This window comes from Phyllopteryx taeniolatus, chromosome 21, assembly GCF_024500385.1.
Source record: "Phyllopteryx taeniolatus isolate TA_2022b chromosome 21, UOR_Ptae_1.2, whole genome shotgun sequence".
Lineage (NCBI taxonomy): Eukaryota > Metazoa > Chordata > Actinopteri > Syngnathiformes > Syngnathidae > Phyllopteryx > Phyllopteryx taeniolatus.
The window spans coordinates 612,018-629,839 of NC_084522.1; the positions used below are offsets into that span (position 1 = coordinate 612,018).

General features: G+C 47.8%; 3 protein-coding genes across 7 annotated transcripts in view; all 3 read left to right on the plus strand.

Moving 5' to 3' along the window:
* The window catches only part of pvrl2l (PVR cell adhesion molecule related 2 like), a 41,823-nt gene extending 40,997 nt beyond the window's left edge, over nucleotides 1-826 (plus strand). For all 3 annotated transcript variants that reach the window (XR_009786069.1, XR_009786070.1, XR_009786071.1), the window contains one exon: nucleotides 680-826. The gene's annotated coding sequence lies outside the window, so the exon portion shown is untranslated. The remainder of the gene's footprint in view (nucleotides 1-679) is intronic.
* Nucleotides 827-1,119: 293 nt separating this feature from the next.
* Nucleotides 1,120-8,551, plus strand: slc9a1b (solute carrier family 9 member A1b). Of its 3 annotated transcripts, none has more exons than XR_009786068.1 (11): nucleotides 1,120-1,252; nucleotides 2,729-3,189; nucleotides 3,430-3,680; nucleotides 4,623-4,840; nucleotides 5,255-5,451; nucleotides 5,923-6,012; nucleotides 6,420-6,490; nucleotides 6,559-6,720; nucleotides 7,537-7,633; nucleotides 7,720-8,355; nucleotides 8,427-8,498. XR_009786068.1 is itself a non-coding variant. In XM_061759591.1 (11 exons), exons 1-11 carry the CDS (start codon nucleotides 1,243-1,245, stop codon nucleotides 8,400-8,402), a joined length of 1,779 nt encoding a protein of 592 aa, XP_061615575.1. In that variant the 5' UTR covers nucleotides 1,120-1,242; the 3' UTR covers nucleotides 8,403-8,551. The 3 variants fall into 3 exon arrangements, 2 of the variants coding, with proteins under 2 accessions (XP_061615575.1, XP_061615574.1); XM_061759591.1 differs by having other exon boundaries at nucleotides 7,720-7,818; nucleotides 8,280-8,551; XM_061759590.1 differs by lacking the exon at nucleotides 8,427-8,498 and having other exon boundaries at nucleotides 7,720-8,415.
* A 2,646-nt stretch (nucleotides 8,552-11,197) lies between these two features.
* On the plus strand, nucleotides 11,198-17,701 carry LOC133470762 (serine/arginine-rich splicing factor 10-like). The gene is made up of 6 exons (XM_061759534.1): nucleotides 11,198-11,359; nucleotides 14,247-14,351; nucleotides 15,108-15,211; nucleotides 15,467-15,641; nucleotides 15,842-15,895; nucleotides 17,254-17,701. Exons 1-6 carry the CDS (start codon nucleotides 11,295-11,297, stop codon nucleotides 17,453-17,455), a joined length of 705 nt encoding a protein of 234 aa, XP_061615518.1. The 5' UTR covers nucleotides 11,198-11,294; the 3' UTR covers nucleotides 17,456-17,701.
* The last annotated feature ends 121 nt before the right edge of the window (nucleotides 17,702-17,822 follow it).

The following is a 17,822-nucleotide window of genomic DNA, read 5'->3' on the forward strand; positions in this document are numbered from 1 at the left end:
GCCCGCTAGGAGACGACGGCGAACTCCTCGAGCGGGCGTTCGCGCAAAGCCGCCGAAAGGGGGTCGGCATGAGCAAAAGTTCAGTTCGGCACGCGACCGTCCTTCCCTGGCTTTGCGCGAACGCCCGCTCGAGGAGTTCGGCGTTTTTCCTGAGCGGTCCCAGGAGCCGGCCGCCTTCTGCTGCGCGGTTTGCAAGAACAGATCCCGTTTCAAGAACGCTGCCACGCGGATGGTACTCGCTTCCGAGCGGTGTCACGGTCGTAAAGGTTCCCAAACCGCCGCCGGACTGATGTCGGCGACAGCAAAACTTCTTTTCCACGCTGCTCCCGGATTCACAGCAATTACGGGACACTTTGGTCAGTCGATTCCCTCGCGTGTGCGGCCGCTCGCTTATCGCGACAAATAACTCACCAATACGCAAATTGCTTGGGTATCCCCTCACTCACGCTCTGGTCCTGGAGACGCTTCTAATTTGCATAGCCCCTCCCACCGCGCTACACACCTTTGTCCTGCACGCTTCCCCTGCGATCCTGTCCAGTCCTGTCCTTCCCTCGCAGACCGCCCCGGTACGGAACTCGTACCGAAGGTTTCATTGTTCCAGATATGCAAGGATTTGCTTTTCTCATCTTGTTCACGGGCGGCGCTTTGTCTTTGGTCTTCTTTTCTCACTCCCCTCTAGGAACTTTGTTCTGTTCAATAAATATCCGTTATAACGCTGCATCCGCACGAGAACAACGACAAGCGTCAGACCGGACGTCACAGTTGGTCTCGGACCCGCAAGATCCAGCAGCACTGCACCCGAGATTTCAGCTCCTTTCGAATTTTGAACCGTCATCCATCTTCTCCCGGTCGGCCGCCATGTTGAGACCCGAGAGGAGGCCGCGCGGCCCTCCGAGCCCCACGCGTCTGCGTCTGCGTCTGCCTCTGCGTCTTCCTCCTCCTCCTCCTCCTCTCGCTCATCTTCCTCCTCCTCGGGTGAGGCAGAGCGGCAGCGCAAGATGGCCCAGCGGCACGCCGACATCAGCGCGCGGCCCCCCCGGCGTGACGCGCCTCCTGCTCCCGCTCCTCCTGGTGCTTCTCGTCCGCGCCGAGCTCGACAACGACACGCGGGGACGTGGCGACGAGGACGCCCGCCAGGGCAACGCCACGGCGCACCGGAAGGCGTTCCCGGTGCTGTCCTTCAACTACGAGCACGTCCGGAAGCCCTTCGAGATCTCGCTGTGGATCCTACTCGCTCTGCTCATGAAACTCGGTGAGTGGCCCTTTAAATCACGACGGGCTATGACGTCACTGACAACAACAACAACAACAACAACAAAAAACTGCAAAAAGCTGTTTGGGAGATCGGAGGCAGGGCCGTAGCTCGGGATCTCGGGGCCCGGGGCACCTCACCTAACAAACAAAACAAACAAACACGACAGACCTTGCTTACTGTAAATGGAATTAGGAGTCATTGATCAAATTTAGGAACGTCGCTGAAAACGGAATGTTACGTCATCGTTCAGAATTCGCAACATGAATCTCCGGGGGGTTTTGGAACCTGTAAAGCAAACAAAAAGGTGGCCATAACTCAAAAAGTTGAGCTGATTGAGCAAAAACAATGTGAGATTTGGATTCAGCCCGTCAAAATCGTCCGGACTGGCTCGTTAGCTCACGTTTCGTCCGAAGAGCCGCAGACGAGCGGCTGTTTGTGAGTCATTCTCCGTCTGCGTTCGTCCTATTTCAAAAGTCTATCCAATGCATTTGACCAGGGGTGTGTAGACTTTTTATAGCCACTGTTGTGCTCCTAGCAGGCCCGCGCTGCGTGCCGGCGCCTTCCGCTCGGCGCTCTTATCTGCGCGTCCGGCTGTGGTCTCGCGGGGCCGGTCCCGCTTCCTGCTCGGGTGCGGCGCTCGATAGCGAGGGCGCGGCGCGTGCCGGTTGGCCGGGGCGGGGGCCCCCCTCGTGCGTGCAGAATCAACCAATTACGTTCAAGATCATCACAATCGCATTCCACGCATATCGGATATTTGAGGATTATTTTTTTTGTTTTAATCCGACAGCCAATATGAGATCAATTTAAAATGGAGTAAACTTGTGGGAACTATTTATGTATTTGTTCAAACGTTCGCGCTGGGAACTCGCTGCACTTTTTGTGAGAATTTCAAAACAAAGAGAGAACTGTTTAATCAACATATTCTTCAAGGCATTAAAAATGAGGTGTTGGACTTTGTATTATTCCAAATTGTGACACCAATATTTTCCTTTTTGCGACAAATGAATATCGGTGAGCAGCCTAATTGACTGCTAATAATCGGCAAAAATATGGGCTGATCTGTAGTTGATTCCGAACACAGCCACATCCCCGGTCTGTGGCTAAGTCACTGTCACGAATCCACTGTAATTAAAACGCAAAGAAGTGTCAGAAAAAGCAGCTGAACCTTATTTGGGGTTAATCAGAAGAGGGTGTGCACACTTTTGCAAGTTGTTTCTTTCGACCAAAGCCATCGAGTTTGTGGGTCGACTGTAATAATAAGGATAATAATAATGCAATTTCGTGCGTTATTCCTTCACACCCGATGGCGGTAGGCTACGCGTGTCGCCACCGACGGAAGCGCGGCTGCCGTTCCGCGCCTACGGCCCCTCCCGTCCCCAGCGAACCTCCGACCGCATTCGCTCGCGGGTTAAGTGTCCGGCCCGGGGCCGCGAACCCGTCCTTTGCTGACGCGGCACCTTTGCTTGCGGGCAGGCTTCCACGTCATCCCGCGAGTGTCCCGCGTGGTGCCCGAGAGCTGCCTGCTGATCTTCGTGGGGCTGCTGGTGGGCGGAGTCATCAAGGCCGTCCGGCGGACGGCGCCCGTGCTGGACGCCGAGCTCTTCTTCCTCTACCTGCTGCCGCCCATCATCCTGGACGCCGGCTACTTCCTGCCCGTCCGGCCCTTCGCCGAGAACCTGGGCGCCATCCTGGCCTTCGCCGTGGCGGGCACCTTGTGGAACGCCTTCTTCGTGGGCGGCGGCGTGTACGCCGCGTGCCGGCTGGAGGGCGAGCGGCTGGCCGACGTGGACCCGCTGTCCTGCCTGCTCTTCGGCTCCATCGTGTCGGCCGTGGACCCCGTGGCCGTGCTGGCCGTCTTCGAGGAGATCCGCATCGACGAGCTGCTGCACGTGCTGGTCTTCGGCGAGTCGCTGCTCAACGACGCCGTCACCGTGGTGAGGGCCCGGGGCCGGGCGTTCGCGAGGGACTTAACGACTTCAAGGAATCGTTTTGGCCCGCTCCATTTGCTTTTGACTGATACAAATTGATTTTGTTTTGCTCCGCCGTTTGCGTTCAAATATCCGCCACACCGATGATAGTCGTTAGCCCGCCTATGGCGTTTTGCAATGTTTGTTGCCGCTGGGCTCAATGTGGTCATTTCAAAAGGAATATTGTGTGTGCGTGGGCGTGCGCAGGTGCTGTACCACCTGTTGGAGGAGTTCTCCCACGCCGGCGCGGTGACGGCGACCGACGCCCTGCTGGGGGCGCTGTGCTTCTTGGCGGTGTCGTGCGGCGGCGTCCTGGTGGGCGTGGTCTACGGGCTGCTGGGCGCCTTCACGTCCCGCTTCACGTCGCGCACGCGCGTCATCGAGCCGCTCTTCGTCTTCCTGTACAGCTACATGGCGTACCTGTCGGCCGAGGTCTTCCGCCTGTCGGGCATCATGTCGTGAGTGGCGCGAGGTCGTGACCTTTAACCGACCCATCCGCAAAGCAAATAATAAGGCTCATATTAAAAAAAAAAATATTTGAATATTATTGTAACTGAAACAGATTGATTTGTTTTTTTATTATTGGATAATGAGCTATCATTCAATTGAAAAAAAGAGCATCAATCGATTGCTAAAATTACAAACAAATAGAATACAAATATAGTAGTTGAATAAATTGTGCTTTTTTTATTGTATTAATACTTGACATACATCGCACAATTATGCATAATAATGCTTTAAAAATTAGCATGACTCGTTTAATCATTGACATTTAATTGTTTTTATTTTATGCAATCATTCTGTTATATTTGTATCATAATACATTCATAATGAGTATGCAGTATTATTCTATTATTTCAGTGCATTTAAAATATCATTTCAAATGTGTGCATATTATTTAAGTCAACAAAGTTACATGAAATACAAAGAAAAACATTCATTAATGAGCAGGAATGATTATTTTAGGTACATTTTAAATTACATTTGAATTGAACTAATAAATAAATATTATGTAAGTACGCAAGTTAAGATGAAATGCAAAACTATTCAAATAAACAATTTCACATTTTGAAGGCATAGTTGTTGTACATGAATTATAGTAATTCCCTTAATAATAAGAATGAATTATTTGATTAATCAAATAGACAACTTTACATAAAGGTTTATTTTATCAACCTCGGTTAACGAATTATAATTTGATTGGAACAATAACAATGAGCATGAATGACTGTCATTTTTGAATTTCATTAACCCTAATAAATGGATCCTACCAAAAATAATGAGGTTGAATTATTTGATGATTTCAATAACCAATTTGACATCAATTATGAGTAAAGTGGTTTTGTTCTCTTCTGCCCTTCGGGGTTTGCCCGCCCGCCCGCCCGCCCGCTGCGCTGCAGGTTGATCGCGTGCGGCGTGGTGATGCGTCCGTACGTGGAGGCCAACATCTCGCACAAGTCCTACACCACCGTCAAGTACTTCCTGAAGATGTGGAGCAGCGTGAGCGAGACGCTCATCTTCATCTTCCTCGGCGTGTCCACCGTGGCGGGGCCGCACGCTTGGAACTGGACCTTCGTGGCGGCCACCGTGCTCCTCTGCCTCGTCTCCCGAGTGCTCGGTCAGGAAAACCGCCGCCTTCGAGGAAAATACTCATCCAAAACAAGACGGCTTTGATTCCTAGAAAGTGCACTGGATAGAAGCTCGAAGCCACTGCAACGCAACTTGAACATTAACAGAAAAAAAACAAAAAACTGTACTTCAATAATCATTCGATTCAAATGTTTTTCACATGGACGCTAAATAGAGATTGTACCTAATAAAACAGTTCAGTTAACTTACTTACTTTGAAAATGAAATACAAAATGAACCGCTCTTAAAAAAAATACTGCGCTGGATTTCAGAACAAAGTGGAAGTCGTTGGAATATTATCATTGCGTTCAGTCATGAAAAAGTTCACTAGTGCTGAACTGTAGTTCCAAATCAGGTTTTCTTCAAGGGGTTTGGTTGACGCGGTCTCGGCGTTTTGTTGCAGGCGTGGTGGGCCTGACGTTGCTCATCAACAAGTTCCGCATGGTCAAGCTGAGCAAAAAGGAGCAGTTCATCGTGGCCTACGGCGGCCTGCGAGGCGCCGTCGCCTTCTCGCTGGGCTTCCTGCTGACCGACAGCGAGATCAAGCACTTGTTCCTCACCGCCATCATCACCGTCATCTTCTTCACCGTCTTCGTCCAGGTCAGAATTATGGAATATTCCAAAAAGAATCTCATGAAAATGACCTCATTCAAAAACAGTTTGGTCTTCTTGTCTTGGGGGGGGGGGGGAGCTGTGTTTTCTTTCAAAAACTAGGACATTTGGGAGGGACCCCAAACCTTTGAGCAGTATTGTATGTAAACAGCATCCTTCATCAAACTAGACTAAAAGCATAATTGAATAAAAAGCCATTCAAATGTGGATTCAACCCGAGCGCATTGCCAGGAGCTGCATGGCTGACAATCTCCGCGAGCCACTTCAACTTGTTGCAGCTCGAATCAAGGCAACATCCAAAAGGCTTCTTCGCTTCGATGTGGAGGGAGTGTCTCCATTTATGTGCGGGTGGGCGTGGTCAACCATAGGCCGCTGTGGATGTTGTTGTCGTTGTCGTCGTCGCCCGGCGTGGGCGGCGAAACGAGCGTCCTGCTTACCGTTCGCCGGCCTCCGTTTCAGGGGATGACCATCAGGCCTCTGGTGGAGCTTCTGGAAGTGAAGAAGAAGAGAGAGTGCGACGGCTCCATCAACGAGGAGATTCACACGCAGGTCCGAGAAACAGCACCAGCTAGCGGCCGTCTGCGATCGTCACATCCCCTCACCAATAAAGTCTCTCGATTTTGTTCCAATTTTGAGTCTTACGCTTGAGAGAACCAAGATGGAATATTGCAAGAATAGATTACACTTCTCTTGTTAAACTCTGACTTTAATATCCTAATTACTACTTGATCTTGGAAAAAGAGGATTTGATTCTCAATTTCAACTTTTTATTGCATTTGTTCTTCAGAATAGAACTTTTTTTGATCTTGACTTTATTCATATCACATGACAACATCCAATTGTTTTTGTAACATTGTGCCTTTTTGTCTTCCGAAAACTGCTCCACGTTTTCATTCCTGTGGCATTCAGGAGTACACCCAAAAGGTGTGGAAGTAACATTCAATTGTGTCATTTAGTTCCTGGATCATCTCCTTGTGGGAATCGAGGACATCTGCGGTCATTACGGACACCATCACTGGAAAGACAAGTAAGAGCTTTTCACGGCGCGACGAGCTGAACCGATGCAGTTTTTCCCGTATTGACCGACGTGTTCAGGCTGAGCCGCTTCAACGAGGCCTACGTGAAGAAGTGGCTGATTGCGGGCGATCGCTCCAGCGAGCCGCAGCTGCTGTCCTTCTACAACAAGATGGAGATGAAGCAGGCCATGATGATGGTCGAGAGCGGCGGCGGCGGCTTCAAACCGCCTTCCGTGGAGCCGTAAGTCTTCGCCCGCCCGACGGTAGAACCAGTAGTGTGGTTCCGGACTCACATATTACAATACTCCTTAGCGCCTACTGATCTCACTCTTCTGCTGCCAAGAAACGGGCGGCTGTCGTATAACATCACTTTGCGGAAATGAAAAGAAGACTCTCGCTCGCACATTTCTATTTATTTGGCACTCCCGCTTGAAGTGTACCGTAAAACCTAAATGTTCGACCGAACCGTAGAAAGTCCACTAGCTTAATGCTAACATCTAACGTGAAACAGCATAGACAGGCTAAGGGAAATTAGCGTCGGTTAGAAACCGTCAAACAAAACAAGCGCTACTTGAACGCGGACGAACAGAACGTACAAGTAATATATATATTTGCATGGCGTCAAAAATTCAAACCTGTAACAAATAATGATGGGACGAAAAAGGAGAACGTTCCAAAGTTTGAGTAAATGGAATCAAAATAGGGCGTAATCTCAAATCTGAAGAAATCAATATATTTCAATGCAAATGAATCGAATATTTGTGTATAGCTGGGTGATTGCTAAATAGAATTCATTACAAATATGAAAGTAAAAATTAAATATTCAAAATAAATACATACATTTCAATACAAATATATATATTTTTGGAAATATCTGGATGATGTAAAAAGGAGAAAAATGCAACCCAATGCAAAGAAATATATCGCAAAAATATGTGGGTAGTGCGGATAAAAAAAAAATATATGTATATATTTCTATCTATATCTATATGTCTACTTTCTGTTTTTGTCTGGTCGACATTGAGTTCCCTCGTCCTTGTGTGTTTGCGCACCTCAGGAATATCGAAGCCGGACGCGGGACCCGCGTCTCCGATCGTCGCCAGAAGGAAATCCGAAAGATGCTGCAGGCCAACGTGCAGAAGAACAGACAGCGGGTAGGCGGAGGGCGAGCGGGCGCCTTTCCCGGCGTAGCGGGCGCAACGTTTGACACGCGGCCGTGTTTGTGCGCGTGCGTGGTCAGCTTCGTTCCTACAGCCGACACGACCTGATGCTCGACCCGTTCGAAGACGACGTGAGCGAGGTTCGCTTCAGGAAGCAGCAAGTGGCGATGGAGAGGAGGGTGAGTGCGCACCAACGGCCTGAAAAACAAATAGGGTCACTTCCTCCCCCTAAAAGCGACGCTGGCGATTGGCTCTCTCCGGTCAGGTGCCATTCTGACAACGTCGTCTCAAACGTGACATATTTTTCCAAATATGACCTCGAAGCGTGACACTTTTGAACCTGGACCTTGGAGCAGTTTTGCATGGAATGTTCACCTATCAAAATTGGGAACATCTGTCATTAGGCTGTGCACGGAAAATGCAACAAAAACATTTGTATCATTTAGGCTTGATCATCTTTTGTTCCTAGTTTGCCATTAGTGTAAAGAACAAATATGTGGTTAGTGCCAAAAGAATGACGTGTGCTTTGGATGGGCTTTTTTCAAAAGAAAGAAAAGTCATCCAAAGGTAAATCAAATGTCAGGACTTCTCTGACGTCGAGTAAGTCATTCCGTGAAAACGAATGCTTTGCATCGTACAGATGAGCCACTACCTGACAGTGCCCGCAAAAAGCCCGCCAGCGCCGGCGTCTGTGAGACGGGTCGCCTTCCGACCAGGTCAGTCGCGCCGCTTTCCCATTTGTCAGCGTGGAACAGGCCGCTAACGCGCAAACCGCACGCTCTCCCAGAACACCGAGTTTACACGTACGACGACAGCCGGAGCGCCCGAGACCCGGCGGGGGCCCGGCCGGACCCGAGCTCCTCCGACGCCGTCGACCCGCCGAACGAATCCGGCCGCGGCTTCCGCGACGAGGAGGACGAGGAGGACGAGGAGCGGCGACTCGTGGCGTCGCGCCGTCTCAGTGACCCCGGCCGGTCCCAAGTCGCAGCCGAAGACTCACAAACGCGTGTGTAGCAAGTTTTTATTGACGGTAATCCCCGACTGTTCTCTGGGAGCAGAGATGCACCTCCTTCAAAATGTTTCAATCGCTTCGAAACATCGACTGAGCACAAACGATCGTCCCGAAACACTTGGATATCATCTTACAAGATCAGCAAAAACATACGCGTGGTGATTCCCGCTGACAACCCGGGCTAAACCTAGCCCCTCCCCAACATACGGTGGAGATGTGTCACTTCACCATCATTCCTTGACACTAATTGCTACTTTCCTATTATCCGGGGCTTCGCCGCCATCTTGTCACCATCTTATTGAAAAAGAGCAAAAACACAGCGGCGCCTTGACATACGAGTTTTTTTGGGAGAAAACATTTCGAGCAGAAATTGGACATACGAGTGCTATGTGGTGGCACCGAACTCAAGTCTCAACTCACTTGACAACAAGCTGAAGTTTGGCAGGTTGTGAACAAATCTTCCCCAAAAACTCCAAGCTGCTTAATGCCACGCCCACTTGAGCTTTACTGTCTTACTAAACATTCAACTAAGACAATTAAATGTTGCATATTTAAAAAAAGAAAAAAAAAGAAAACATAGCTTTGCCTTAAAAAAATAAAAACATAAATCAGTTTAAGGCTAACAAACAATGCAAAACTCCTTAGACAAGCTAAGGAATAGTATCAATCTGCTCTTGTTATAACAATAATAATAATAATAATAATAATAATAATAATGTAGTACACTTACTGCGTATAGCGCTTTTCTAGACGCTTTGCAATGGCACACATTACTCATTCACTCCTGGTGGTGGTAAGCGACATCTGACGGAAGCGCGGCTGCCATTCCGCGCCTACGGCCCCTCCGACCACATTCATTGGTGGGCAACGCGGGTTAAGTGCCTTGCCCGGGGACCCGACGACCACGTGCGGCGATAGCGACCGGTTGCGGGGCGTACGCGTGTGACCCAACGCTTCTTCAAACACAAAAAGCTGCATCAACACATGTAGACAGACAAATAGAACAATACGGGCAACGTTGGACCCCCGCGTACTATTCACCTATTCGGCGATTTTTTTTTTTTTGAAATTCTATAATGCTATATATTCTTTATCCTCTGCGAACATGTGGGAGATTACTGTACATGCGTGTGTAAGGTTTTTCTTTCTTTCTTTGCACTTGTTTTGAATTGCTAGAAGCCCCTTCAAAGCACACGCGGACGTCACAAGCGTACGCGCGTACGAAGTGTGGCCACCAAAGAACAAACGGCTGTATCAGAATCAGAATCAGAATCAGAATATTTGAAAAGTCTCCCCCAAAAACTGTGCTCATTGTCGCAATCGGGAATGTTTTTCTCAGGGACCGCATCGGCTGGGTTAAATAGGACCGTTTTTGTATACGTGCATAAAATCAAAACGTGTCGCTAACATTCCTCTTCCACATTGTCACCCAAAAGTTCCCAAATGAAGAAATATTTGACGTTGACCTCCAATTTCTTGACTGATTCAAACCCTTTCATATACTTGAATTGTTTGTGTATTGCACATGAAGTAAATTCCTAAATTCATTCGACTTTTTTCACTCTCACATTCGACCCTTCTTCCATTTGAATTCAATCTCCAGAATTTCAGTCCATCTCGTCAGCATTCGGAATTGCGCCTTGTAGTTTTAGTGTGTGTGTGTGTGTGTGTGTGTGTGTTGCATATCTGCACTGGCTGATTTTAAGCTGCTTGCATGTTTGCCTTAAAACAATGTTGATGTCTGTGCCACTCAAAGTATTTTGATATTTTGAGCCCCGAAAAATATTGATTGAGGGTAAAAATAAAGGTTTGTACATGAGAAAGTGTTCATTTTCTTTTTCTTTTTGGAATTTGAAGCTTTGCAATGTTTTTAAAAAATACAAGTATTTTAATTTATTGAAGTTATTTTGTTTATATGTGCATTGCTTGTAGATTTTTTGTTTTATTAAAAATGTATTAATTTTACTTTTTATATTTGGGATGGGTGGGTGGGTGGATGGATGGATAGATGGATTGATGGGTGGGTGGGTGGGTGGATGGATGGATGGGTGGTGGTTGGTGGATGGGTGGATGGATGGATGGATGGGTGGGATGGTGGGTTGATGCACATACATATTTGATGTTATAGAAATACTGCAAAATAGAAAATGTCAAATTTAATATCTGTTTTAAAAGGCAACCGGTTTGGTTAGTAGAAGAGGAGGGCATTTTTTTATACAACACTAGTCGGCGATAATGCACCTAAACGTTATTTGACAACCAGTGCAGTTTGCATTTCCTGCAGCTTGTTACATAGAGATATGTTATAAAGATTATATATACTGTATGTGATAGATAGATAGATAGATAGATAGATAGATAGATAGATAGATAGATAGATAGATAGATAGATAGATAGATAGATAGATAGATAGATAGATAGATAGATAGATAGATAGATAGATCATATAAAATATCTGGTTTGTTAGCTTGTTGGTGTAATGCTAGTTAACACCTAAAGGGGCGCTGTGATGGATCTCAACTGATTAAAGCAGCAGCTACCAGCGGCGAAGAAGAGGAGGACTGTTTGGGCTCCCCATTGACCGAAAAGGAGCGCGTTTTCTTCTTTCCACCACGCTAAACTTACACTCGAAACCAAAAGCCATGGCTCGGTACATGCGCCCGCCGAACTCGTCCTTGTTCGTCAGAAACATCTCCGACGAATCCAGGTGAGTCCAAATGCCGGCGTCTTAATCGTAGATCGGTGATACACGAGCAACGTTTGCGGTTGGTAGCTGAAGTAGCCTAGCAGCAAGCTAACAGAGGCCTGCGCTCATCAACGGGCCTTTGCCGAGCCAAGAAACAGTCTTTGACTGAATTGTTAACACTACGGTAACCATTTTAGTTTATTAGTTGTGTTTTAATTATTTTAAATGGCTCATGTATCGAAATTTTAATAGCGTCCATCTTACGTTTCCAAACGTGGAATTTCCCAAGGTGTGTTGTGGTTTCGCAGATTCGTCACAATCTCATTTGCAAAAGTTATGCCGCCTGTTTAAATATTCAGAATTATTACAAAGATTGTGTTGTATAAAATACCATGTCATTCACTTAAAACATATACAGTGTGCCCACACGGTCTTTTTTTTTTTTTTTTTATAAACAATTTAATCCTCCCACTTTTGAGAACTGCTGGTGCCATCTCCAGAGCCAAAAAAAAAAAAAAAAAAAAAAAAAGCTTATCCGAGGTCGGGTCGCGGGGGCAGTAGCTTTAGCAGGGACGCCCAGACTTCCCTCTTCCCAGCCACTTCATCCAGCTCTTCCGGGGGGATCCCGAGGCGTTCGGAGGCCAACCCGAGAGACGTAGTCTCTCCGGCAAGTCCTGGGTCGTCCCCCGGGGTTATCTGAATCAGATGCCCCAGCCACCTCATCTGGCTCCCCTCGATGTGAAGAAGCAGCGGCTCTACTCTGAGATCCTCCCGGATGACCCAGCTTCTCGCCCTATCTCTAAGGGAGACCCCGGACACCCTGTGTAGGAAACATATTTCGGCCGCTTGTATCCGGGATCTCGTTCTTTCGGTCACGACCCACAGCACGTGACCATAGGTGAGGGTAGGAACGTAGATCAACTGTTAAAGTGAGAGCTTCGGTTTAGCTCCTTCTTTACCACAACTGACCGATACAAAATCTGCGTCACTGCAGACGCTGCACCGATCCGCCTGTCAATCTCTCGTTCCATTCTTCCCTCACTCGTGGACAAGACCGCAATATACTTGAACTCCTCCATTTGGGCCAGGATCTCATCCCCGACCCGGAGAGGGCACGCCACCCTTCTCCGACTGAGGACCACGGTCTCAGATTTGGAGGTGCTGATTCTCATCCCAGCCGCTTCACACTCTGCTGCGAACCGCTCCACTGAGAGTTGGTGATCACGGCTTGATGAAGCCAACAGAACCACATCATCTGCAAAAAGCAGCGATGCAATATTGAGGCCACCAAAACCTTGGCGCAGTCCAACCCTCACCGGGAACGAGTCCGACTTACTGTCGGATATGCGAACCAATCTCTGACTCCGGTCGTACAGGGACCGAGCAGCCCGTATCAGGGGGTTTGGTACCCCATACTCCTGAAGCACCCCCCACAGGACTCCAACCTCCGAGAGAGTCCATCCTCTCTCGCGAGGACTGGAACCAAAGCCCAAGCTGTGTGTGGAGGAGAGTCCGACTACATCTAGTCGGAACTTCTCGACCTCACGCACCAGCTCGGGCTCCTTCCCTGCCAGAGAGGTGACATTCCACGTACCTAGAGCCAGCTTCTGTAGCCAGGGAGCGGATCGCCAAGGTCCCCGCCCAGCTGGCACTGCACCCGACCCATATGGCCCCTCCCACAGGTGGTGAGCGCACGGGAAGGGGGACCCACGTTACCCTTTGTGCACCCGGCGCCACCAGGCGCTCGCCTTCAAGCCCCACCCGACAAGGCCTGGCACCAGAGGGGGTGACCCGTGTCCGGGCAAGGGAAAACTGAGTCCATAATTTGTCGTCATCATAAGGGGTCTTTGAGCCGTGCTTTCTCTGGTCCCTCACCTCGGACCTGTTTGTCACGGGTGAAGCCCCTGGCAACTTGGCTCCTAGGATCATTGGGACACACAAACCCCTCCACCACGATAAGGTGACGGCTTCCAGGAAGGGAGGGATTATCTACTCGTAATAATGTCTTCAGATTCGTCTCTTCACTTGCTTATGTTGTAAATGTGTTCAATTGTAAACAGACTTTATGGACGCCTTGAAAATTGATGTGCAGCTGTTGTTTTACACTGAACAAAAAAGAGACAGTTCACCCGAAGTTAAGGAAATTGTGCATTAAAAATGGATTCGGATAAGTAGGGCTGGGCGATGAAGTATATATTTTACACCATTCAATTCTAGAAATAGCAAACAACGGTGATCTATTTCAAAAAGACTTTTGCTTCTGTTTTACCATGTGAGTTTTTCCCTATTCCACCTGAAACCAAACGAGCTCAGAAAGCTCAGCTTTTCCCCCCCAACATTAACTTGCTTCAACCTCTGCAGGGGAAGAAAAGTTTGTTTAGAGATGATGCAATCCTTAGTAAATTAACATTTGAAATGTTCAAAATTAACATCATAGAAGCAGCCGTCCAACCGCATGGCTGCAGCCATTTCGCTCGTGGTCTTTTCTCTTGTCGTGTTGTACAGGTAAGTCAAGGTGACCGTGGTAAAATGGAGGCACATACCTTTGGTCAAAGGTTTCTAACATACGGGTATGTGGCTGAAACGATTCATCGAATAATTGGATTACAAGAAAGGTCCAAGCAAAATATGCAGCGCAATGTGATGGCTAACATTTAGCCAATTAACAGCTAGCTGCTAACTTGGGCTCACGACTGTACACTCTCATTCGCTGACCCCCACGTCACTCCCCAAGCAAGGCCCGGCCTTTGAAAGCCATACACGCTCAAAGGCACATTAGAAATATCCGCCCAGTCCTACAGGTTATTTTCTTTCCCGATTGTTTGTGGTGAACTGGCCCTTTTCAAGCACACTCACTCACCGCACATGCTGCCCAGTTGAGTTACACTTGTATATTTACGGTGTTCAGGCCTGAGGATTTGCGGCGTGAGTTTGGCCGCTATGGGCCAGTAGTAGATGTCTACATCCCACTTGACTTCTATACACGTCAACCAAGAGGATTTGCATACATTCAATATCCTTTCCCAAAATGTTGCTGTGCTCATGCCTAACAAATAACATTGTTTCCCCCTTAGCAGCAGAGCACATTTGTGGTTTGTGATGTTTTTTCTTTGCACCGATTGACCTATCTAACGTTGATTATTTCTCTGTTATCGCTTCAGAAAATGTAAAAGCATCCCCATGTGGAAGCGGCCACACAAAGAGTAACAAAGACCCGTGTAGCGTAGCCGTAAAGACGAGGCACAGACCAGAGGGAGGGAAAAGGTTGGGAGGAAGTAAAGCACGAAGAGGAAAAAGGTGTCGGAGGCAAAGCTCGGCCGTGGCACAGAGCGAGCGGCCTAAAGAAAAGAACGAAAGAAAACGGTTTAAAGAGTCAAGCAGGAGACCCGACCCAAGTCGCTCGCTGTATGTGGGAATCGATTAAAGAGTGTAAAGCTCAAGATGAAGTCAAGCAAAGGTAACAAGTCAGAATAATTTTGTATCCTCTCAAGACACATTTCCCCCCCCCCCCCCAAAAAAAATCAGCTTTGGCAGCAAATTCATTTCCACTCACTGAATCAGCTGTTCATGTCTTTTGATTTGTGAGATACCGTTTGAAAGTCACCTGCTGTGTGTAGTATGTGCTTCATGTACCAGGCCACAAAAATTCAACCTCATGTGCTGAAACACAAATCAATATTTCTATATCACAAATATGAATTTGTGTGGCCTCGCCTGAGTTTGCAAAAACAAAACGCGACAAAAAAAACAAGCCTTAACCGCTCAGCATGTTTGAGGATGTGCGCGACGCCGAGGACGCTCTACACAGCCTGGACAGGAAGTGGGTGTGCGGCCGCCAGATCGAGATCCAGTTCGCCCAGGGAGACCGGAAGAGTGAGTGGACCGACCTTTCGAATTGAGTGATTCTGGCTGTGTTAGTAATTCGATTCCTTATCCATTCTCATTGGGGGGGATCCAAATTTCCGTCCCTAAAAATACCCTTCAAAATTACTTGGTTATACAATCAGTTTTCGAGGAGTGTACACTGTTGTGTACATTGGAATGTTGCGTAATGTACATTGTTGTTTACACCCGTGCTCCTCGAGCGCGCTACGTGTGTAAAGCGTCGCTCGCGTGATGTCATTTCAGCACCCAATCAGATGAAAACGAAGGAGCGGCGCTCTCCGTCGCGGTCGTCCCGCTACGACGACGACTACGACCGCGACAGACGGCGCAGACACTCGCGCAGCCGCAGCTACGACCGCCGCCGCTCGCACAGCCCCTCGGACGACCGCCGGCGCCGGCGCTCGGAGAGCCCCCGAGAGTAAGTTTGCGATTTACGGCAACGCCAAAGCACCAGGTGGCAATAAAATCTAATTTCATCGATAACGGGGAAAAAGACCCTTGTCAAAAAAAAAACTTTACACATTAATGGCATTTCCGGTCATTTCAACGCGGAAAGTTGATTAAAGGTGAAAGTGGCAGTTCCACGACGTGAGTCGTCTGACGTTTTGGCTTGTGCAGATCTCGCGGACGGCAGCACGGACGAGGGGGAAGCCGAGGCCGTGACGAGGAGAGGTGCGTTCTTCGCCTGTTGTTTGTTTAAAGGACCTGCCGCGTCTCGATGGTCCATATTTCACTAACAAGTTGAATATCAAAAATCAATCCAATTTGGAGCAATTGCTGAGTAACAAATTGCCCTCGGAACTCGCCGTTTACATCGCCAAAATCCGTGCGACGCCACGTCTCGGTGTGACGTCAGTTGCGGAAACGGAGACCAAACTCGCTCTGTAGGAATGTCACTATACTATATAATGGCAGTATTTACTCCTATTTTATCAATTTTCGCTGCCAGGCAGAATCCCCCCACCTCCAAAGTGAACGATACGAACACTGCGCCAGGCAGTCGTGGCCGAGTCCGCAGAAGTCACAGGACGGCACCGCCGTACAAAAAGCCTTGAAAAGCAAACGCGTGTCACGTCATCCATTCAAACTCTTTTCAAAGATCTTCGAGGCAATCAATACAACCCAAAAAAAATTCTTTTTGTACAGCAATTACGGAGATTTGTGGAGCAATTTTTCAAAACGCTGCTTGGGGCAATAATTTGAATAAAAGTTCCACTAAGTACTAAATCACTGTCTAATGATATGCTTTCCCCCCCTAAATTTGAAAACACTTTACGCAATATATAGAGGCATATCTTCACCTTTTGAAGAAGTTATGTCTTGAGAATGTTTTGCCTTGTAGGAAAGCAGAAATCCTATTGTAGCAACCCTGCATATTGTTGGCGAGTCTGTGGTTTCCGATTGTCCGTGGGCCGTGCGAGGGAGGTGGATGTTCCCCGTCGTCCTCCCTCGCTGCTGACGACACGTTGCCATGGAGGTGAAGATTAGGGAATTCAAATCAAATATCAAAATCCGAGCCTAAAATTTGTTTTAGTTTTACGTTCCCAAATACGGAATCCGTGGTGCATTGTTCGCAACATATAGAGAGGTCCTTTTTAAAATTGTCTATCCAGATATTTCCGTTTTAAATCCTTTGTTTTTAAATGTCAAAGGTGCTTGAATTTCGGATTTGTTTCGTTTTGTGTCAATGTAACCAGGTAAGAAAACACGTTTTTCCTGAAAGTTCTTTGGACATAGTCATTTTTCAATGTTCTCAGAAAACAATAAAAAACACAAGGTTGCTTCATGATCAGTCTTTTGTCTCCGACTTGATGAAGCAGCATGTGACTCATTGCCAAAAGTTATTCTTGTGAATCTTCTTCCAAGTAACAATTGTACGCTCGTCATCAGGAGACTGCTCGATGGTTATTAAACGGCGGGGAAACAGTTCAACGCAAACCTGCTGTCTACCACAGCTCTCAGCCGGACACTCGCGTGAAGCTATTGCCACGACAACCATTTAAGAGCAAGTTGTTGTATTTCCGTTTCAGACACCGTCAGAGGCCTCGCAGGGAGTCTCGCGGACGATCTCCCTCCAGATCGGCGTCGCCGCCCAAGCCGCCGTCCGCCTCTCACTGCGCCGAGGGAGACGCGCAGCAGCAACGCTCCCCGTCCCGCTCGCAGTCCCGTTCGATGTCGAGGTCTCGCTCGCGATCGCGCTCCTGGACGGGCCGCAAGTCGGGAGGACGCTAAAGCAAGGGGAAGGGGGTCCAACAGGTGGCTTGGTTTGGACTAGAATGTCATGGACGCGTGAGGAGAACATTTTCTGGTTGGTCATTTATTCATTGTTTTATTTTGTCTGGGGAAAAGATCCTGTGGCTAAGGAATTGTTTTTTCTTTTTTTTTTTTGACAAAGTTGTTTTTCTTTCCTACGCTTCAGGGTTTTTTTTTTTCGTTTTTTTTTTTTTTTTGCCGGATGAGCGTCCAGTATTTTAAAAATCCACTCTACTCAGTCAACCGTTTTAAAAACACTTCATAGGACTTGATGTGTCAGGAGCTATTAACCTTTCAGCAATATTTTGGATCGGGAAATTTGTCAGTGTTCTTTTTTCTTATCTTT